The 20625-nt window shown below is 40.0% G+C and overlaps 1 protein-coding gene across 1 annotated transcript; it reads left to right on the plus strand.

Moving 5' to 3' along the window:
• Window positions 1-13341: 13341 nt before the first annotated feature.
• On the plus strand, window positions 13342-20559 carry LOC117771813 (Golgi phosphoprotein 3-like). Its single transcript, XM_034602592.1, has 5 exons — window positions 13342-13742; window positions 14176-14307; window positions 15898-16012; window positions 16745-16905; window positions 18129-20559. Exons 1-5 carry the CDS (start codon window positions 13533-13535, stop codon window positions 18390-18392), a joined length of 882 nt encoding a protein of 293 aa, XP_034458483.1. The 5' UTR covers window positions 13342-13532; the 3' UTR covers window positions 18393-20559.
• The last annotated feature ends 66 nt before the right edge of the window (window positions 20560-20625 follow it).

Genomic DNA, 20625 nt, shown 5'->3' on the forward strand with positions numbered 1-20625 from the left:
CCCCTGTCTTTCATCCTGCCATACTATATTCCTTTATTGTGAAAGTCTATTCTAATGTGTTTTTCTTCTCTCTCCCCCCTTCAACTGTCTGTATACATGCAGACAGGAAGAGCGCATTAGGAGCAAGATACAAGTCTCTCAGGGTCACTAATGAATCAAAGGCACCTTCATTCAATTTCACAAATGCTTCCCCCGAATAAAAATACTCTAAAAACACTTTTCTTCAATGAGCATACCTTATGTCTGATCTGCTTATTGCAACGCCGGGCTTTACTCAGGCAATGAAGACGAACTGTTTATCCCGAGCACAGTAAATCCCATTAAAGGAGGGAAATTAGCTCAGTTCGTATGACAGACAATATTTATTCACAGACTGAGTCAATCATTGGGTTATGCTAAAGCTAGGACCCCCTTCCCACAACTACAACCTCCCCCCTGCAGTAAAAGTTATTCACAGCGAGCATCTGTGGAATCTGTAATGTAAACAAGAGATAGTGGCTGTGTTTTAAATGACAGCTCACAGTAAACATTTACTATGTATGGCATTCCCTGATATCACGTTGTACGCTGATACGGTACCTGGGAAATAATGGAAGTGTGATAATATGAAAACATCTGTTGATTGAAGGGGGGGATCCAGAAATTAACTATAAAGTTTAAGACTCACAAAAGATTTAACCCATACTAATCAATATCAATATCAATAAATATCGTGGTGAAAGAGATAGGTCAGACATGGGGAGAGGCCCAGATCGGGGAAAATCATCAATGCCATATGCTCCTCAAGGGACAAATAGGACTTATATTGATAATAATAATCAATACCATAATTTTATCAATGAATCAAAGGATGTACTGTTATGAGAGAGGTTTCAGTTGTAGTGACAAATGACTGAGAATCATCACACAACAAAGTGTTTAGCTGTGTCCAGGTTTTGGTTTTGGTTTTAGGGATGCGTAAACAGGCAGCTGTTTGTTAACATTCACCATAACGGCTAAAAAAAGACGATGTCTACGTTGAGTTTACAGCTTGTTCTGCTGCCCCCGAGTGGCAAAGAAAAGAGAATGGTCAGAGGTCAAAATTAACCAAACTCCGAGTCCATTATAAAGATATAAGAACTCTGGGTCTGTGACCAATAATCTTCTCGTTAGATTTGTCCTGTGTCGTAAATGCTCACGTTTATTAGCCATTTGTAGCTTCTAAGTCTGAGCTGAGTTAACCCTGATTTATATCTATTGAGATTATTAACAAAACCCAAACAGAGTAAGCAGCCAATTCTGCTTTCTAAGTTTGTCTCTGCAGTCGGGAACTGTGTTCGTGAGTAATACAGCGGCTTGTTGCTATATAAGGACATGTTGGCTCTGTACTGTTGTAGAGCAAGAATTAGTCTGACTGTGGCTTCTGTTTTGAATCTCTAACAAACAATGAAGTGTGTAAGAGAGACAACCTTCTCCCGATGACACAGCATGCCCGCAGAGCTCCTTTGGCGTTAGCAGCACGGGTGACTGCTTACAAGCACAACTGTGGATGAAGTTCAGGGGGAAAAAAGAAAGTCCCGTATCAGCTCGGTGGGAAATGAAGCAGATCCATCTCTACTGATTCCTCTTTGATGACAACATGTTTTGACAATGTTTTGAACTCTTAACATTAACCAGAGCAAAGGGAGTTTAAGCCTTCAGTTCTTCCCTATTTCTTGCGCCTCTGTTCTCTGCCCCTTCTTTTATTTGTTCTTATTCACTGAAAATGTGTCAATAACAAATATTTGTTCATCATCAGTAAATAGGAAATGGCTCCTCGTATAAAACACATGGAAACCAACGTGATATGTGGATCTGTCTTGGGTATTTGACTGTGCTTTGTCTGAGCACATGATGGCTCATGGTGCCCCTCAAAGCACCCACGCCTAACTTGTAAAACTTTATTTTCCAGTAAAAGGCCACAACCTTTTGGCATCTATATACTAAACAAATTTTCTGATGCATGCATGAAGGCATGTGAGAATAATCAACCCAGTATCTTCAAAGACACCCTCCGGTCTCGCCCTGGGCAGCTGAAAACATCAATCTGACACATGTGGGCAGCAATTAGACGTCTCCTCAGTCTCCTCCCTCCTGCAGCTCTGTCTATCTCGCTGCTTCATGTCTCTCAACCGAGGGCCAGTGCAGGGTCTCGACCCTTTGACTCTAACAACACTGAGTCAGAGTGTCGGTTACTGCCTGGTCACTGGTTCTCTGACTACTACTCTGAAATGTTGAGATAAAATTTGACGCCGATTTTCATGCTCTCCTTGGGATGAACCCTAAAAACCTTGCAGATTCACTGACTTTTCATGTAATGCTATCTAGCGCTTGCTAAATGTGCCACACACAAAGTGCAAAAAAACTATTGAGTTAGTTCAAACTCAGACGATATATTAGAAATGCGGCCTCTTTTGAAACTGCTCAAAACTGGTGTGTCGCTCGGGCATCAATTTCCTGTCCGAACCGATCCAAGGCCGAGATTAAACTAACCAGGCATGACCTGAACGGAACCGACATTCTGTTACTCAATACTCAATCCAAGTCCAGTGTTTAACCTAATGCCCACATGCAGTGTGAAAAATCAAGTCAAGATAGCCCAGCTAACGTGACCGAACCCCAGTCCCGATGAGCTAATTGTACTATTATTAATGCTTTAACCCTTTTTATCGGTTATTTGTTTAAACATCTTTTATTGTCTCAATATGTATCATTTGTAAGCTTCTGTTTATCCGTTAACTACCTTTATCATGTCAAGTGCCTTGCACTGCATTTTTGAAAAGTGCTATATAAATAAAGTTTATTATTATTATTAGTAGTAGTAGTAGTAAATTAGTATTAGTTTTATTATATCATCTGACTAAAAGTTTAATTTGCCCAATATTGAATATTTACCACCAAATACCTTAAAAGAACCTAATGGTATTCCCATCATCATTCGTGTTGAGTGCTAATTCGACATGCTGCTAGCTTGGCTGTGGACTCTGTAAAACGACTAAGCAGCATTGTTGTGGAAACAGAGTTAAAAAGTTCAACGCCGTTATGTTTCTCGACTGTGACAGCCTGACAATGACTGGAATGTGATTTCCGTCGAAGTTTGTCCCCAGACCTTGGTGTCAGTGTACAGGAAATTTGGTGGGGCTTCGGTGAGTGGAATGGATTGTTTGAAGAATTCCGAGCGCCAAAACTAGACTGCGGTCGCTCCCCGCGGGCGGTTTCACGCAGTTTCCCCTTCAAGACGTTATTGCATGAAGCTTTTCATACTGTGAGAAGCAGATACTGAGCTGCTATAATGACTTGTCTGTCTCGTCCCACAAGACAGACCTGCTTACACATACATCATTAGACATGCACACATGCACACACACATGCAAACACACATGCACAGCTGTTTCCAGAATGTGACATCATATTTCTGGCATGTCACGCAGCCATTGTGATTGGAGGATATCATATTTGGCTCAGGGTGCAGTAATTACTTGGTGTGACATCTGACATGGCAGCATTGTAGACATGGGAGGAGACATGGGCGGTTTGTAACGACTGACCTTTGAACCTTCCACTCCCTGACATTTCAAGAAGTAGTCAGTGGAGCTACAATAGATGGTTGTGGTCCACCCCCCACCTTTCTGGACTCGCCATTATTTACAAAACATCTATTTTTCTGTCAGTGCGACCACACAGACAATCCAGTATGATATTGAAATGTCATGTGACATTTACTTACTGTATTTTCATTTCCCTGTGTTTGACTTTCCTGATTATTTCTCAAACCTTTGCTTGTATTTAGCTGTTCAATCACTTTCTCCAAATCTAGCTCAATGCACTGCAACTTCAAGAGAACACATGCAAATAGACACAACACATGCAAATGGAGAAAACATTGTCATCAATTTTATAACCAATAAAGATACTCACAACTAAATGTGTTGTTAGTATTTGGTTGTGTTGCAAGTATTCGCAACACATTTTCTATTTGCACATATTTTATGAGCTCTCGGGGCCACAACATAAAGTTTCCAAGAAATTAGCTGGAAAAATACAGAACCTATAAAACAGTGTCTTACCAAAAATGCAATTTCATTGATAATGTCATAGAGCAATGTTGAGTTTATAGATTCCCTGGTTCCATTGTAATATTATACTGATTGTTTAAACTCTGTGGTAAACTATGCACCTGACTTTCATTACCTTTTATTTGACCAATTCAGTCCTGTTCATCCAATCCAGAGCTTCTCTAAGTAACAGGGAATGAGCTACAGTCGTCTGTCACAGTTGGTAAAGCTGAGCACTGGCAGTGAAATATTCGTAAAACACACGCAAACACATGGTGCTTTAAGTTAAGTGCAGTAAACAGAAGAATTTTTTGCTTTCTCTGTGAGTAAAGGACAATTAACAGTTTACAAAGAATGAGACCTGAAACCATGCAGCTTTAATTTTATGCTCAATGTGTTTAAGAATTCCCAGTTCAGTTTTGGGAATAAGTTAATTTTTCACAGATTTAGTTTTGGTGCGTGAGTCTGTGGTGAATATGAATCCAGGGGCGGGGGGGGGGGGGGGGGGGGGGGGGTAAGTGGGTCACTTCTCCTCAGGTTTAAGTTGCAGTCCACGGTGGGGATATCATATATATCGTGTGTGTGTGTGTGTGTGTGTGTGTGTGTGTGTGTGTGTGTGTGTGTGTGTGTGTGTGTGTGTGTGTGTGTGTGCCCTACCTCCTCTCGTGAAACCAGATGATGATTAAGATCATAAGGTCCTCATGCCCCCTCATCATGTTCACGTTGACTTGACTTTCTCGACCACAGACCTCGTGTTTTGGGGTGAGCGTCGGTCGGCCTCTGACCGCAACTAGTGAACAGAACAAGAAGTCATCTGGGTAGTATTATCAGCAGGTACTGGCCACATCTGCACTGAAACTGGGTATTTTCAACACTTCACTTTTATGTAAACTATGTTGTACTTGTGTGTTCAGATCTTTTACATGTTTAAGAGTATCAATGCCACAATGTTCATATACAGGGGTATTATCAGGAAAGTGTACTTCAACTGTCAAGAGTGAAAGTATTTTCTAATGCAGACAAATGGGGCATTGAATGTTGTGTTATTATATTGTTGTATATACACAGCATTTGTTATTATTTTCAATATGCCAGTTGTGGGATTAACAGATGGTACATTTAAAGTATAGTATAAAATGCCCAAGACCGTATTTTTCTGTTTTCTTTTATCCAACCAGTCGAAAACTGAAAGATGTTTAATACGATACAAAAATATAGAAGATGTACAAAGACACAAAACAAAGAATGCCTCGTTTGCATGAAAAAGTACCTTAACCAATCAATCAATTATTGAATTAGCTGCAGATTATTTTCCTGATGATCGACTCATTGACTAATCACTGCAACTCAAGTTGTATATAATAGTACAGAGGGATAGTTACCAATGTAGAAGTGACATTTTACTGTTAGTAAATCAAGCTTAAGCTAATTTAGCTACATTTTGAAACTGTTTTAGTAGTTTAATCTGTAACGGTGCATAATAGATGAACATACATGTTATATGTACATGCTTAATCTGAAAGTAAACTATTTCCAAACAATATGTTCATTAAGTGCAGTGTTGTAAAAAGTGCTACTCTGTATTTTCTTCTAAATTGTAGAGAAGTATAAAAGAGGATAAAATCGAAGCACTCAGAACGGTGCTTAAGTACAATATTTAGGTGAATATATATGTCATAATTTCCACCATTGGTTGTTTTGTTTTGTTTTAACTGAGTAGGGGTGCCTGAACTACTTCATCACTTCTGCTGAGCAAATAAACCAAACGTTCAGCATGATGTCTGCTGTGCTGCTGGATCATCAGCTGCTCTCAGTCTCCTGAGCTAATCAGAGGTCTCCTCACTGGTCGACTGTCAGCCCAGTGGTTTTATCTTATAAACAGTGGGAGGTTGTATTTAATGTTCAAGTTAATGGATGACTGCGTGTTGACTTTCTCTGCGCACACTGTAAATGTGGTCACATATGTGTGTCTGTACTGATATGTGTGTGTGTGTGTGTGTGTGTGTATCACGTTTCTTACAGCTGGGTTTCAGAACCTCTGGTGGTCCCATTGTTTAAGGCTTCCTGTAGAAATCTACCGGGGGGAACAGAGGAAAGGGAGGATCACTCAAATCTGGAAGCTAAATAGAAAAAGAACCCTATAAATGTTTGGTTTAAAAAAGAAAAAGACTCTTAGCTCCTACAGTACAACATATGGGACAGATACAATACATACTATGAGTAAAAAAGTTCATTTGTTCACAAGTTGAAGCTAAAACTTAAAACTAACTACAAATATTGCTCAAACAACTTTTTTGATGCCACCTTTCTGCTTGTATTTTTGTTACGTTTAGCAGCTAAATCCACAGTAGCTGCTGTTTAAACTGCCTTTAACAAACTCAAATCTAATAACCGACAACATGCAACATTTACCTGCATCGCCATAGACTGTTTATAAAGATGGTAAACCAGAGTCTGCACAGTAGCGGGAATGGCGCCGCGGTATCGAGGTCGCGCTGATATACGCGATCGACCAATGTGTGACCGGTGTGATTAAAACGACCAAAATGACAGAAACCATCTTTGACAAAAATGTACTTAACTTTGACTTTTTAGTTTGGTCCATGTGCCATCTGCTAACATGGAGGAGGCAGGATTTATGACCTGTCATGTCGTCTATCTTTATATACATCTCTATGGTCACCACCTTTTAAGTTGATGTGAGCAAACTGTTGAGTATTTACACATCCAACAACTAAAAAACAACCCCATTTATTTGGAGTCATGTTTCCAGCCACCTGGTAAATATATAAATACTTTATACAAAATATTCACTCTCTTCTACCTCTGTTTTTGGTCTCTACCAACTCCTGAGAGAAAAATCTGGCTCTTTGGTTTTAGCTCCACCATATTCCCCAGCTAATGTTAACTTAACTAAATCTTTTAGAGCTTTGTTTCCTTAAACTCACACAGTGAGCGCAGCCACACTGAAAGAAAGCAGGGAAGTTGTGGACAGGTTAACAATGAGCTTAGCTCTTTAAAACCCGAGGCATCTGTCAGATAGATTTCACATTTGATACAGTCTTATTATAAAAACACCAATTATAGTTGTTTTAAACAAAAGGTGGCTAATTAACGTGCAATTACAATCAAGCTAATTCCAGCTTTTGATTTATCTTGAATCGTTCCAATTAAGAAACCTTTAAAAAGAAAGATTAGTGTGTGTTAACGTTCTTCTTTAAAGTGTAATGCTTTCTTATATTTGCCTGATTGTGGGACAACAGCTTATTCAGGCGAATGTACGTGATAGAAGACTTCCTACTGATCTGTGTCCTAGATATCAGCCTTTCAATACATGTATTCAAGCCCCTGCAGAGAAGTTACATTGGTCTCTGGTCAGTTGCATTATACACCATGGATGTATTGCCTCACTGCTGTGTTTATTGTTCATGTCACTGTGAATGGGTCGAAGGCAAAGCACTTCCCGTAATTGTGCCTATCGCCGGAGCAGATGTTGGAGCAGACATTATTTTCTCTGCTGTCTTTCTTTCGCCTCATTATTCTCCGCCTTTCACTTTCTTTTTGTTTTATTTTTCTAACTGCTGACTGTGTGTGTGGCATACAGACTTATTTAGCCCACCTGACCCTGGAGCCGGCGTGTCCTTGGACGTGCTGCGATCATATTCGCACTATGAATTGCACGGAGCTTCTGTTTCACCCACTGTTGCATTTCACACCAGCGCAAACCACAGAAACAAATATAATCCAGGGAGAACATTGCAGATGTGACCCTTTATTCTCCAATTATTTCCGTGCCGGTCGGCCTCGTTGACTATCTTGTTTCTTATTATTGTAACAAGCTGCGAGAAAATTGATAGGATCTTCATTTTTCGAACCTTCCCCGCAAAATCCCAAAATTGTGATTCTGCTTTTTCTCAGCCTTTCGAGTATTCACTGGGGCTTCAGAATATCACAAGCTATTAAATATAATTATATTTTCTCAGCCATTATTCTCCAGTGAGATGCAGCATAGCAGGCAATTGAGAGATTCCATAATTCACTTAGAGCAGCGCGATGGTAAGTGACTCCCCTTGTTCGCTCTGTGGGGGTGTTGTCTTGAAAGAGTGTGTGTGCATGTGTGTATGTGAGCGTGTTCCCGTGCATTTATATAGATGGGGCACTAAGGGTCAACCCTTTGCCCACTCCAGAGACAGGAAATGGCTCCAATATGGGCCCGAGTGTGGCCTCCTTTAAAGCTCTGGGGAGTGATTTAGGCTCCTCGTCAAGAGCAGAACTGCAGGATCACTGAGCCAAATGGCACAAAGTGAAAAATACAGATGTTTCGTGCGGACCATTTGAAACCACACATCTCTGGCAGGCTTCACAGGAACCCAAAGGTTTATTAATAGTGTCAGTGGGGTAGCAGCTGATGAGCTGATACGTCAGGAAAGATTCATGTCAAGTGTAATGTTTACACGTTTAAAAGATCTAGACACCTTCTGCTTGTTTTCACCTTTTCAGGACATTTAACTGAAATCTGCTATTGTGTATTTAGTGTTTTTAATTGATTTAAACTTTACTCTTCAGTTTAATCTTCTCTTTACTTCTGCTCAGACGTTTTAACGAGGACATTTACTAATAGAATCTTTCCAGACCCAATGCTCTGATGCTCGAGCTTCTTGTCGTCTTGGACCGCGTGCAAATATGCTACCTACATGGTCAGAGTGTCGGCCCACTGTCTTGGCTGCGTTAGTAGCAGACATGGTTGTTTACACTGAGCATATTTCCGACGGCCTGTGGAATCATCTCCCCAGGGAATTTTTTTCGAGCCATGCTTAAGGAGCTTCCTTACGTCAGACAAGAAGAAAGTGTTTGTTACTTGTAGACTGTTTCTGATGTGTTATGACCTTCTCAGGAAGATTATTTGTGTGATACAAGCTGTGACTTCAAAGATTGACTATACGATGCAATAAGGGAGGAGAAGATGTATGGGTGGTAGACTGTAATTCATTTTTGATTTGATTTTAGCTTATAACTTTACTGAACAGCAATTCAGAGAGAAATATAATATGTAATAGGCAATATTCATATTTTACATTATGACCTTATGAAACAAGTTGCACTATAGACAACATTAAAGCAGTTGTAATAATCTTCACGTTGAGCAACAACATCTGTAAAACGCTACACACTGATTAATTAGTAATGTATTTAATGATAAAATAATACAAAAATCGCAGTATATGGGAATTTTTCTACATTGAGTAATTTTACTTACTAATAATACACTTAGGTCATATTTAAAATGCAAGACTTTCAATGTTTAATTTGTAAGAGAGGAACTTTAAATGAACTAGCAAAAAGTAAATATATTGTACAACTAATCTTTCTCAAGTCAAAGTGTGAAGTTACTGGCATACATTTCAGATTGTTTTATCAGTGAATTTAAATTATCATGTGAAAACTATCTAGTAACAAAAGGTTTTCAAATAAACACAGTGGACTAAAAACAACAAATACTCGACTTGAAATTGTTAGTATGTCGGGTACAGTATGAGTAAATGTAATTTTGTACTGCTTATTGTAGGTGTATATACCGATTAAACAGAATTACGATAACGTTATTTTATTGTAAATAAATGTTTATAGTGAGGTTAGCTTAAGCATTTTATCCGTGTTATGTCTATAATATGCAGGTGCAAACGCTCAGTCCAAGAAATGTCTGAAAAAGGCATCGCAGGCATGTGCAGTATGGACTGTAGTTTATATACAGTATATCTACCACAACGGTAGAAACAAAGCATTGGCTTATTTTGAACTGAAATCCTTCAGGGCGCAAAGGATTATTGGGTTAACTATGTTTGCTGAGGCTCAAGTTCAAACTGAGTTCTGCTGCCGTCATTTATGCTACAGAACAAACGTACAGGAGCAGGTTTAGTTCAGGATTAAAGGTGTAAACATTGGAACACTGACCTCCTCACCGCTCAGCTGAGAAGAAACATGGAGTCACAGGAGTCCAGTATGGATTTTAAAACATCTTAAAAGGTTAAGCATGCAGGTACGGAGCCCTAAAAGTGCCAAAACGATTTTTTTCCCCTTTGTGTGCTTTAGATAGATCTACTAACTAGATAGTAAGTGAGTTATAGAAAAATACATGCAACATTATTTTTTAATTAAAAAATATCTTATAATTCCAATATAATAATACTTTATAAGAAAATATTTATAAATGATATTTTTGCAAGAGAAAACTGTTAGGGAACCATTTATTTTGCTATATACACTCTATGATACTTAATACACCAAAAAACATCAATATAATTATCTCCCTTTTATTAGATTTGATTGCTGCATTGTTTTAACCTCACTGTTTCAGCAGTGACCTCATTCCCCCACAGGGAATCAACATCATCATCGCGTCTCTGATTAAATCCCCTCGTTCCTCATCTGCTGTTGCTGAATGAGATCATATTTTTACTACAAAGCTCTTTTCCTTCCTATTATCATATCTGTATTCTTAAACCCTGGGCTTATAGCTGATACGAAGCTTTATGGAACCGGTTATACAGAATTGTATCAGGAACTTGAACTCACTTTTTGAGAGGTCCTGGCCCCGGAGCGGAGACGTGCCACAAATTGTCTACTTTATTCATTACCGTTCAGGAACTCTTGCTGATAATTGTAGTCTGCCTGAGGGAAACAGACACATCTCACCAGGAACCTTTAACAGCACAGTCTAATCATCAGCAGAGTTTACTTAATTTAACCCCTCATAACCTAATAATCAATCATGTTAATAATGTTTATTCCTCTGGTCTTTGTTTAAGTCTTTTCATTTCTCCCATGTTTAAACCACAGCTTGGATGTGTTGTAAAAAACGAGGAACAACTGCACGAGTGTGGGTTGTGGTATCAGATATTTGGGGATTGGAGAATCCTAACGATAAAGGCAGTAGTCAGTACACGCTGCTCTCATGTTGTCTGTTAATGTTTCACAGCTGGTGGGGTTTGAGCCCCCGGTACCTGACACAACTGACCATACAAGGACAGCAGCGTCTCCAGAGGGATTCGTCCTCCCTGACAGACTGCACGCAGGCTCACAGCAGCTACACTGGAAAACATATTCAACAGCAGAATGATATTCAACACTGAGACACATTGTTATGATAAATCATTCTCACTGAACATACTTTGCGAGGTCGGACCCCAATTTATTCAGTGAGATTCACTTGCTCGAGGAGTTGTTTTGTGAAAAAGACAACATGACATAGTTTTTTTAAATAATGAAATCTATAGGCTACAGCTAAACAATGTGTGACCTGTGTAATAAGAATCAGGTTTAACCACACAGGATATACAAATGTTCTGTAGTAAAGAAGCACCTGCTGTTTAATGACTTCTGTAAGGTTTACAACCATTCAAGAACACATTAACCACTGGTATTAAAAGCATGACAACTTGACAATACCCATTTTTACAAGGCCCTTCCACAACCGCTGCAGGTTATTGGAAGTTTCCTTTTACTTTATTGAACATGTGTTATTGTAGCTTTTTGTAAGTTTTTATCCAGCCTTTGTGAATATGACTTCACATTTAGTTTTTTTTATATTTTATGTCCTCATTAAAAGAAAGGACAAAAGCAACTTTTCCCATGCTCTAGTTATTGGAGAAAGACCACAAGCAAACAATAGAAAACGTGGATGTTTTTATTTATCTGTGTAATCATGGCCGGGACTTTTGTTTCTTATGGTGAGTAGAAGGATGTTTTTAAAGATATTTGACATAATAGCAAGAAAAGCACAGATGTAACTAATAGCATTTATAACAACTGGACTCAATTAGTTCCTGCTTAATGTTAGGCCCTGGTTAATGTTATACTTGTGCTTTTCCTCTTCCTTTCCATTAGACTGACAATCCAGGCCTGAATTCATGGGTTTTGCCTGAACCTTGTCACCACTCTTTCCTCACGTCCTTCACAACTAATTTGGCCTCATATCACAAAGTAATTTGGACAAGATGGAGAGACTGGAGAGGAGAAGATGGGAGGGGAGTAGAAGGTCAAGTGGAGGACGTTTAGGAGTTTATTTGCTTCATCATCATCATCAACAATGGACGTCTGCCAATGATGAAGTGGCAATAACTGACATACAGCCAACTGCAGCCTCACATACTCCCCAGCAGGGATCCTTTTCCTATATTCTTTATGACAGTTTGGACTCGTCGTTATGATGAAGAATAAATTTGATCAGATGCCTGTCTGGCTGTATTGGATGGTGGATGGGAATCTAATAAGCAGAAGTGGATAAAAGTTCAGCACATTACTGAAACATGCCCACCACACCACAAATGACATTACAAGTATAGGGCTGTGTTATATGGTCAAAATTTATATCTAGATGAACATTTTTGTATCAGTTGATATCGATTATTATCATGACAAATGTCACGAGAAAAGTTTGTGGTTTTCACCTCTTCTTCATGAGTAGAGAATGGCAGCAAAAACACTTCACAAATCTGAGGTTGTTCAGTTATGTGCTGTGTTATATTGCTATGGATGAAAATGAAAATAATTGCTGATAGTTCCCAGCCCTAATTACAAGTCAAGAAATAACACTGATGTGATTGTATATCTGCATTACTGTGTTGGTATTTTAACAGCTATCAATTCATATATTAAATGATCTCAATCATATCGTTTATACGATTAAACAGAAGATGACAACATGTCCACAACAAAGAACAATAAACATATCCAACGCATTTCCTATTCCCTCTGATTTACAAAGAACATGCAGCAGCATCACGATGCACGAACAGAGGAAGAAACAGATAAGATACACGTATGCTGCCATCTAGTGCTCATAGGCTGTACTGCATAATAATAATGTTAACTTTATATTTAATATATAATTTTTACGAATAAAAGGCTGTTATATTAATACATAGATCATATATTTTGCATTTATGCTTCAATGTAAAAATAGGCTAGGTATGATTGTATAAACCAAGGGTCAAGATTGTTATATCATCAGAATTAATAGATGCATAAACTTTTGCACATGACACATTATTATTTTTAATTTCTATATATTAGTTTGTATGGAAATAGGCTTATTTTTATGTCTATCCGCTGCAGGGGTCAGATTTATGTTTGATTTTGTTAAAGAGTGGGTTGTGCGAATATACTTTCTAAAACTTTCAGTTGTACAGTTTCCGATTACCGTGAAGGCCACACGGGTGATACGTTCAAAGCTCCTTTCAGAGCTCGTCCTACGTCACTGACACGGCCACCATGTTGGATCAGGAAGTGGACGGAGTCGGAGCAGGAATCCCGAGCAGGGCTTAACGTACTCTGCCGTCTTCATCCGATCGACCCCCCGCACCGTCTCCACGTCCGCGCCCCGGGTTTCATGCCGTGTTGCTCGCCTGCCGGTCCAGGTCGCCGCTTCTCCCCGCATCCGATCAATTTGCCGCAGCCGCGATGAACTCTCTCTCTCAGAGGAACTCGGGCCTCGTCCAGCGGCGGAGCGAGGCCATCCGCAGCGCCGCCGCCGACAAGGACAGGGAGTCCGGCGGGGAGGAGGAGGAGGCGCGCCGCGGGGAGGAGGAGGACGACGACAAGGGGGACTCGAAGGAGACCAGGCTCACACTGATGGAGGAGGTGCTGCTGCTGGGCCTCAAGGACCGAGAGGTGCGGGCTCGCTTTTCCCCCCAATCTGTAATCTCGTAACTTCAGCATTAACTCACAGTGTCGCTCCGCTTAACGTCACGCTAATTTATCTAATCCCGGCGGTGGCTAACTATTCCCGGGTTTGTTTGGCGGAGGAAGGGGGGGAAGTTGGCTGGTTTGAAAATGTAACGTTAAGCTAGTTAGCCTGTGTTCGCAGGGCAGCGTGTCACTAACACACATTGTCAACACCCAGTAACGCGCGGCTGTTTATGTGTGCAGCCGAATAAAGGGGTGAAATGACCGGATTGTTGAGCTCCGTAGCTCCGGGGCAGTTTTCTTCCTGTTCGACAACTCGCCCACCGGCCTGCTAACACGTCAGCTAAAGTAAACAAGTTCCGCACCTTGGCTCATTGTGTGCCGCTTCTTCTCCTCCTCCTCCTCCTCCTCTCCGCAGGGCTACACGTCTTTCTGGAACGACTGTATTTCTTCCGGGCTTCGCGGGTGCATGCTGGTGGAGCTGGCTCTCAGAGGGAGGCTACAGCTGGAGGCCTGCGGCGTGAGGAGGAGAAGCCTGCTGTCCAGGAAGGTGAGGCACCGCGCCGATGTGGTCAGGTAAACAGTCAGTGCGTCCGGTGGAGGTAAAGCGACCAGGGCCGTGGACGGAGGGGGCCGAGGTGGGCTGGGTTGAGCGGGACAGACGTGGCGAGCTGGAGCGAACTTCTCCACCGACAAAGTAGTTATTCAAGAGCAAGAAGATCATGATCAGAGAATAAAGGCCTCATATTGCCGTAAGATTCTTAGATCAAAGTTGTTGTGACTCTACGAGACTATTACGATAAAGCTTTCAAGAATAAAGTCATAAAATTATGGGGGAAAGTTCTAATATTACCAGAGTAAATTCATACTGTTACGAAAATAAGTATTACGTTTACAAGAATCAAGTCTTAATGTTTCAAGACAATAGTTGTCGCAACAATTTTGTAATGTTGTGGGGGAAAAAGCTGTTAATTTACAAGAAAAAAGTCGTTTTATTACCAGAGTAAATTAATTATGTTATGAAAACAAAAAATACGCTCACAAGAATAAAGTCGTAATATTACAATTGAAAAAAGTAAATTAAAAACCATAACGTTGCAGTATTAGAAGAAAAGAGACATACATTTACAGTATTATGAGAATAAAGTTGAGATATTATGAGAAAGAAGTCTTACTAATAGGCTCAGCTTCATGTTAGAGAGGGGATATCAGAAGTCCAGCCCGTCGCCTGTGTTAGAATGAGGAAAGTGGGGCGTCTTATTCGTGAATACTTGTATCTTTTGTCATATCAGCACCACATTATTATATGTATCGGCACTTTGTGCAAGAAACTGTCTATTTTGAAGACAGAACTACTTGGACGAGGAAATGTTCGATGGTGGTCGACTGCCAGGTATCATTGGTTGTATCATTGGTTGTATCATTGACTTTTTATAGTAAAATTACAACTTAATTCTCGTAGGATTTTGACTTTATTCTCGTTATATTACATTATTCTCAAAATCTCTGCAGTTCATATGTGAAAATCTCTATACAAATACGCAGAACTACATACAATCGAGCACAAGCCCCTTAATTAATCATGCAACCAAAATAAAACATACAAATAATATAAATTATGATCAATAAACAGATTACAATGTTATCAATAAGGTTTTATTGATTTACATCAATAAATGTTCACCAGTTTACACATGTTAACAGCTGTAACAGTAAAGTGATGTACACTTGTTGCATCAATAACACAGCTACAGTGGTGTTGCTGCTACATTAAATATTGGCCAAGTTCTTGCATCGCTGCAGGTGTAGAGAAGAAATATGCAGGTTGCTCATTTGATCAGTGTCACTGGCCAAAAATGTCTTTATTTAATACAGGACACACAACACCCTGTGCTTTTGATCTTGTAAACAAAAGAAAGTATTTCTTCCGTGGAGACCGGTTGTCTGCACATTGCTAAGAAATCCCCCCCCCCCCCCCCCCCCCCATGCCAAACCTGTAGCTGAAAGGCCCACAAAAGTCTCTACCAGGTAATTTGTAGACATACTTGTTCATGCAGCATCCTGTTTAAGTGAGTGTTTGCTTAACAAGAGGCGTTGTCAACCATCGTAGTTCAAATATGTTTTACGAATGTTTACCAAGGTTATCTGCAAGTCAGACGCTCCGACGGGAGATGTGCTGCTGGACGAGGCCTTGAAGCACGTAAAAGAAACCCAGCCTCCTGAGACGGTCCAGAGCTGGATAGAGCTGCTGAGTGGTGAGATAAAAAAAACGCTGCCCTGTTTGTTAACCAAAGCTTAAAATGATCAACTCACTATCACTTGTTGAGCATGTGACCTGGTTTCATTATTATGTTCACACCTCTTACATTTCAATCTGTACTGGTTGCCCAATCAGTTGACTGGTGTAAAATTTATTGGCAGCTTTTTTTTTTGATAATCGTATCATCATTTCCGTAGTTTTTAAAGCAACAGTCTCAAATATTTGCAGGTTCGAGCTTCTTACATGTGATAATTAGTTGCTTTCTTTGTCCTATTTGACAATAAACTGAATACATTTTTTGTTTATTTATCTCAGAGGGACAAAACAAGACACTTGAAAATGTCCCCTTTTGCTGCATGCAATTGTAACGTGCATTTTAATGATTTTGGGACCAACCCACAAATTGAGAAAAGAAACGATACATAAATCGATAGTTGTTGGTAGACATTATCAGTATACTTTGAGTAATTGATAGATTGATTTACAATGCTTGTTGACACTAAAATATTAATTTAATATCAATCTTAGTTTATTAGAACCATCAACACCACTCATCCAAAATGTATAGTAATTAATTTGGAATCAGTAGAATAAACAACTTTTAAATTACCGGACATGACTTCTCTCTCAACACTTTTCTCCACCAAGAGACGACTCAAAACGTTTAAGTGACAAAACGACACTGACATCAAATGTCTTAAAACAGATGGTGTTGTTTTCCTTTCAGGAGAGACCTGGAATCCGCTGAAGCTGCACTACCAGCTGAGAAATGTTCGAGAGCGTCTGGCTAAGAACCTGGTCGAGAAAGGCGTCCTCACCACCGAGAAACAGAACTTCCTGCTCTTCGACATGACCACGCATCCACTCACCAACAGCACCATTAAACAGGTAAAGTGCCTCTTTGTTGTGCAGTCAGGTTGATAAAGCTTCTCAAGTCATGGAGGAAAATCCGTTTGAATAAGTGTTGTTGGAGATTTTTGCCTTAATGATTGTCTGTGAACTTTGTTGTTCAGCTTTTACGAGGTTAACAATCACCCTCAGCCTAAACGTCAGCAGCTTTGAACTGAACGTGCACAATAAAAGTCCAACTGAAATTAAAGTTTTTTTTACTGCTACAGCATACATATTGTATCTGCTCTGCCAATTACCCTCCCTACCTTTTTGAAAAATTCACCACCCATGATTAGCAGCCTATATGTTTCCATTAACCAATCAAAAACCAAGCAATTCTCGGGAGCCATAACTGCAGCGTGGGCTTAGAGGAAGAACTTGTTTCCATACAGCCAATTCAATTATTTCATCACTTCCACATTCTAGTTATAACTGTCTGTGTCTTTTCTAACTTATAAACATTAACACACGTCTTTTCCTGAACCTCAGCATGCGACCAAACAAACACTCTTTAGCAAAAACTGCTGTCTTCACATTTACTTTAATTTATTTTTGTTAAAGAAAATACACACGTCTTCAGCTGTGTTTAACACTGCTCCTTTATTGCAATGCAAAACACAACTTTGTGATTTTTATCTCAAGAGAGGTTGAGAAACAAACTTCCTGTCTCACTGCTGTTTCTTTACACTAATGTCTCGTCTGACAAATTTGTTTGTCTTACAACACTTCGTGTGACCACTGACCGCAGCATAGAGAAGCCAAATTAAATTTTGAAGGTGGGGAAGGGTGAACCAGACAGGAATGGAAATGTGTCAGGAAAAAGTTGCTGTTGGCTGGTGTGATTGCCAGTGGTGAATGCTGTAATAAAAATGTATTAGAACCAAAAGGACATACTGTTTTCCTGCCATATTTACAATGATTGTGCCACTGTTAAAAGTTTGAACAGTATGAAATCAACTGACATGCTATTGTTTACCACAGCGGCCATTCTTTATTTCAAGTTAAGCGAACCATCTGCAGGCTGTTGTTCCATATTGAATATGGATATGAGAGCAGTTTTGTTTTCTCTCATCTTAATCCTGGCAATAAATCAAATTCATGTATAGTACATATAACTACTGCTTTAATATTGCTTAATTACTATTTCCTTTACGTAGTTAAAGGTATTTAAAGCTTAAACGTGATGCATAAAACACACATATTCCTGTTGTTCCCTGCAGCGCCTTGTCAAGAAGGTCCAGGAGTCTGTTTTGGAGAAGTGGGTCAACGACCCCCACCGCATGGACAAGCGGATCCTGGCTTTGATCCTTCTGGCGCACTCGTCCGATGTCCTGGAGAATGCCTTCGCCCCACTCCAAGATGACCAGTACGACCTGGGCATGAAAAGAGTCCACACTCTGCTAGAGCTGGAGCCGGAGAAAGAGAGCGCGAAGCCCAACGTCAACGAACTCATGTGGGCTGTCGTGGCCGCGTTTACTAAATGAAAACACCTGATTGGTTGGACTGAAAGATCTGGCTTTGGTCTGTGTTATTTAATTGGTTGAAGGACTTCACTTAATCAGACAGACTTCACTTTAATGAGACAATCTGTCGGGGAGCCTGTTTGTACTGTACATCTATTCCGGAGGAGAATTGGGGGGGTGGGGGGAGGGGATAGTGCATATTAACCCAGTGCAATCTGATTGGTGGTGGGTCTCACCAAGTCACATTTGGTTGGCTGGAAAAGTCTCTAAATTACAAGTGACTGGCTGCTTTTTCACAGTGAGGTAAGTGATCTGTCACTTTGAGGCTGGGTATACTTGTAAACACTGACTCTACGAACAGTCGGGCTTCTGTTAATGTTAGACGGCATCAAAGAACAAAGCAGACGGCAGAAGTAGTCATGGTGAATATGAAGATTATGACTGAGGCCAATTTTCCCTTCTACACAAAGGAAACTCTCCATTACAAGACCTGACCAGAATCAAACCCTGGTCTCCACACTCTTCCCCATGCTTATGCAAGGACAAAGGATAGCAAGCTATTGGCGCTCTTTGCACTCACGCAGGTCTCCTGCTTCCACCTACTCATTCCCACTTGTGTTGGGAGATCATGCTTCGGGTTAATGTTTGAACACACTACCTGAATGTTTGACTGACTCCCTTCCGTCTCCTTTCTTCCTCATTGCATTGTGGGGAGGAGAGAGAGCGAGAGGACTGACATAAACGCAAGTTCAGTTCCTGCATCATCGAGACTGAACTGGGTAATTTGGCGCTCATCGACTGACCTGAATGAAGAATTAAACCTTGAGTCAACAAATATCTTTTACCGTATTAGGTCGCTTCTCTTTAGCAAGGGTCCATTCTGTTCATACAGCAAGACACGTCTTCCGTTTTTATTTATGTTGCTAATCGATGCTTGGGATAGCCTGTCATTTATCAACTCTTTTGCACAGTCAATAGCCCTGTAGGTCGGATAGTATTTATAGGGATTATTCTTGAGTTGAGAAACCCACTTGTGAAGATGGGATTCTGAGTTGTGAACCTTAGGTAAAGAAATGGTAAAGAAAAAGAGAAATGTCCCTTATTTTTCTCTACAGTTATTGATCTCTATTGATGATGAATACTTTAAAATCATTCCTCTGGACTATTTTTAAGTGTGACTTGCTCTGTGAGGACCTGGGGGGGGGAAACGGCTAGTGAGTAATTTTTTCAGTTAAGAAAAAAAGTTTAAAGGGTTAATTCACCCAAATTATATATAAAAATCTATATATATTTTCTTAGTTAACAATAGTGGTATCAAGCCTTGCAGATAGCTTCTGTTATATATTACGTTTTGAGACACTCGCCTCTGAGACATCTGCTTCTATTCTAATGCAATGAGGGTGAAATGGATTTCCTTCTAGATCAGCAGTAAACATAATTCAAATGCAACATTTAATGCAGGAGTTTCCCTGTGACTAATCCACAGACTTCACTGTGAATGACTTTCTAAAGAAAGATAAAAGAAATTGCCCCTATGAGAACAATGAACGCTATGTCCCGTGGTTTACACTATCAGATAACAACAGAGGTAAGTGACGAAAATGCATTTTGTAATTTGGGTGAACCCTGTCTTTAAGTTTCCCTCTTGCAATGTAATGTATTTTTCAGTTTGTACATCACCTAATGTCTACCTAAAAAGCCCATGTGGGTGTGTTGTATTGATTTATACCTGCAGGTGACGGGGCCCGGATGAATCCTAGTTTAATACTGAGCAACAGTCCTAACATGCTTTGGTGCAGGTCTGGGAAAACTCCCGTTTCCATGTAAAGTCACAATTGTAAACATCAATCTGGTTTGATTGGTGTGATACATGTATGAAGCTATATCATCTATTGTCTCATGGCATATTGCTCTGTCTGTTTCATTTTTCTAACTACGAAACACCTGTAGGTAGGAAGAACTCTTGAGATCTGTTTACTGCAAAGAGACCATGCATGCTATTGGTGGAGGGCTGGGGTACTTGTGGATGTAGCTACAGAAAAAGGCTTGTATGTAATTATTAGTCATTTTATGTGTACGATCTAAAGGAATTCAATGAAAGGGATCTTCTCTCCTATCCTCTATAGTTCTGTATGCTTTTGTATTACCACACAAAATAAAGTAAGGATCCTTTAAGTGCCTGAATTTAGCACTGGTTTGCTCTTGTCTTCTTTTATATTACTTCGTTAGACGATAAGTTAATTGAAAGGAAAAG

Source organism: Hippoglossus hippoglossus, chromosome 12 (genome assembly GCF_009819705.1).
Source record: "Hippoglossus hippoglossus isolate fHipHip1 chromosome 12, fHipHip1.pri, whole genome shotgun sequence".
NCBI lineage: Eukaryota > Metazoa > Chordata > Actinopteri > Pleuronectiformes > Pleuronectidae > Hippoglossus > Hippoglossus hippoglossus.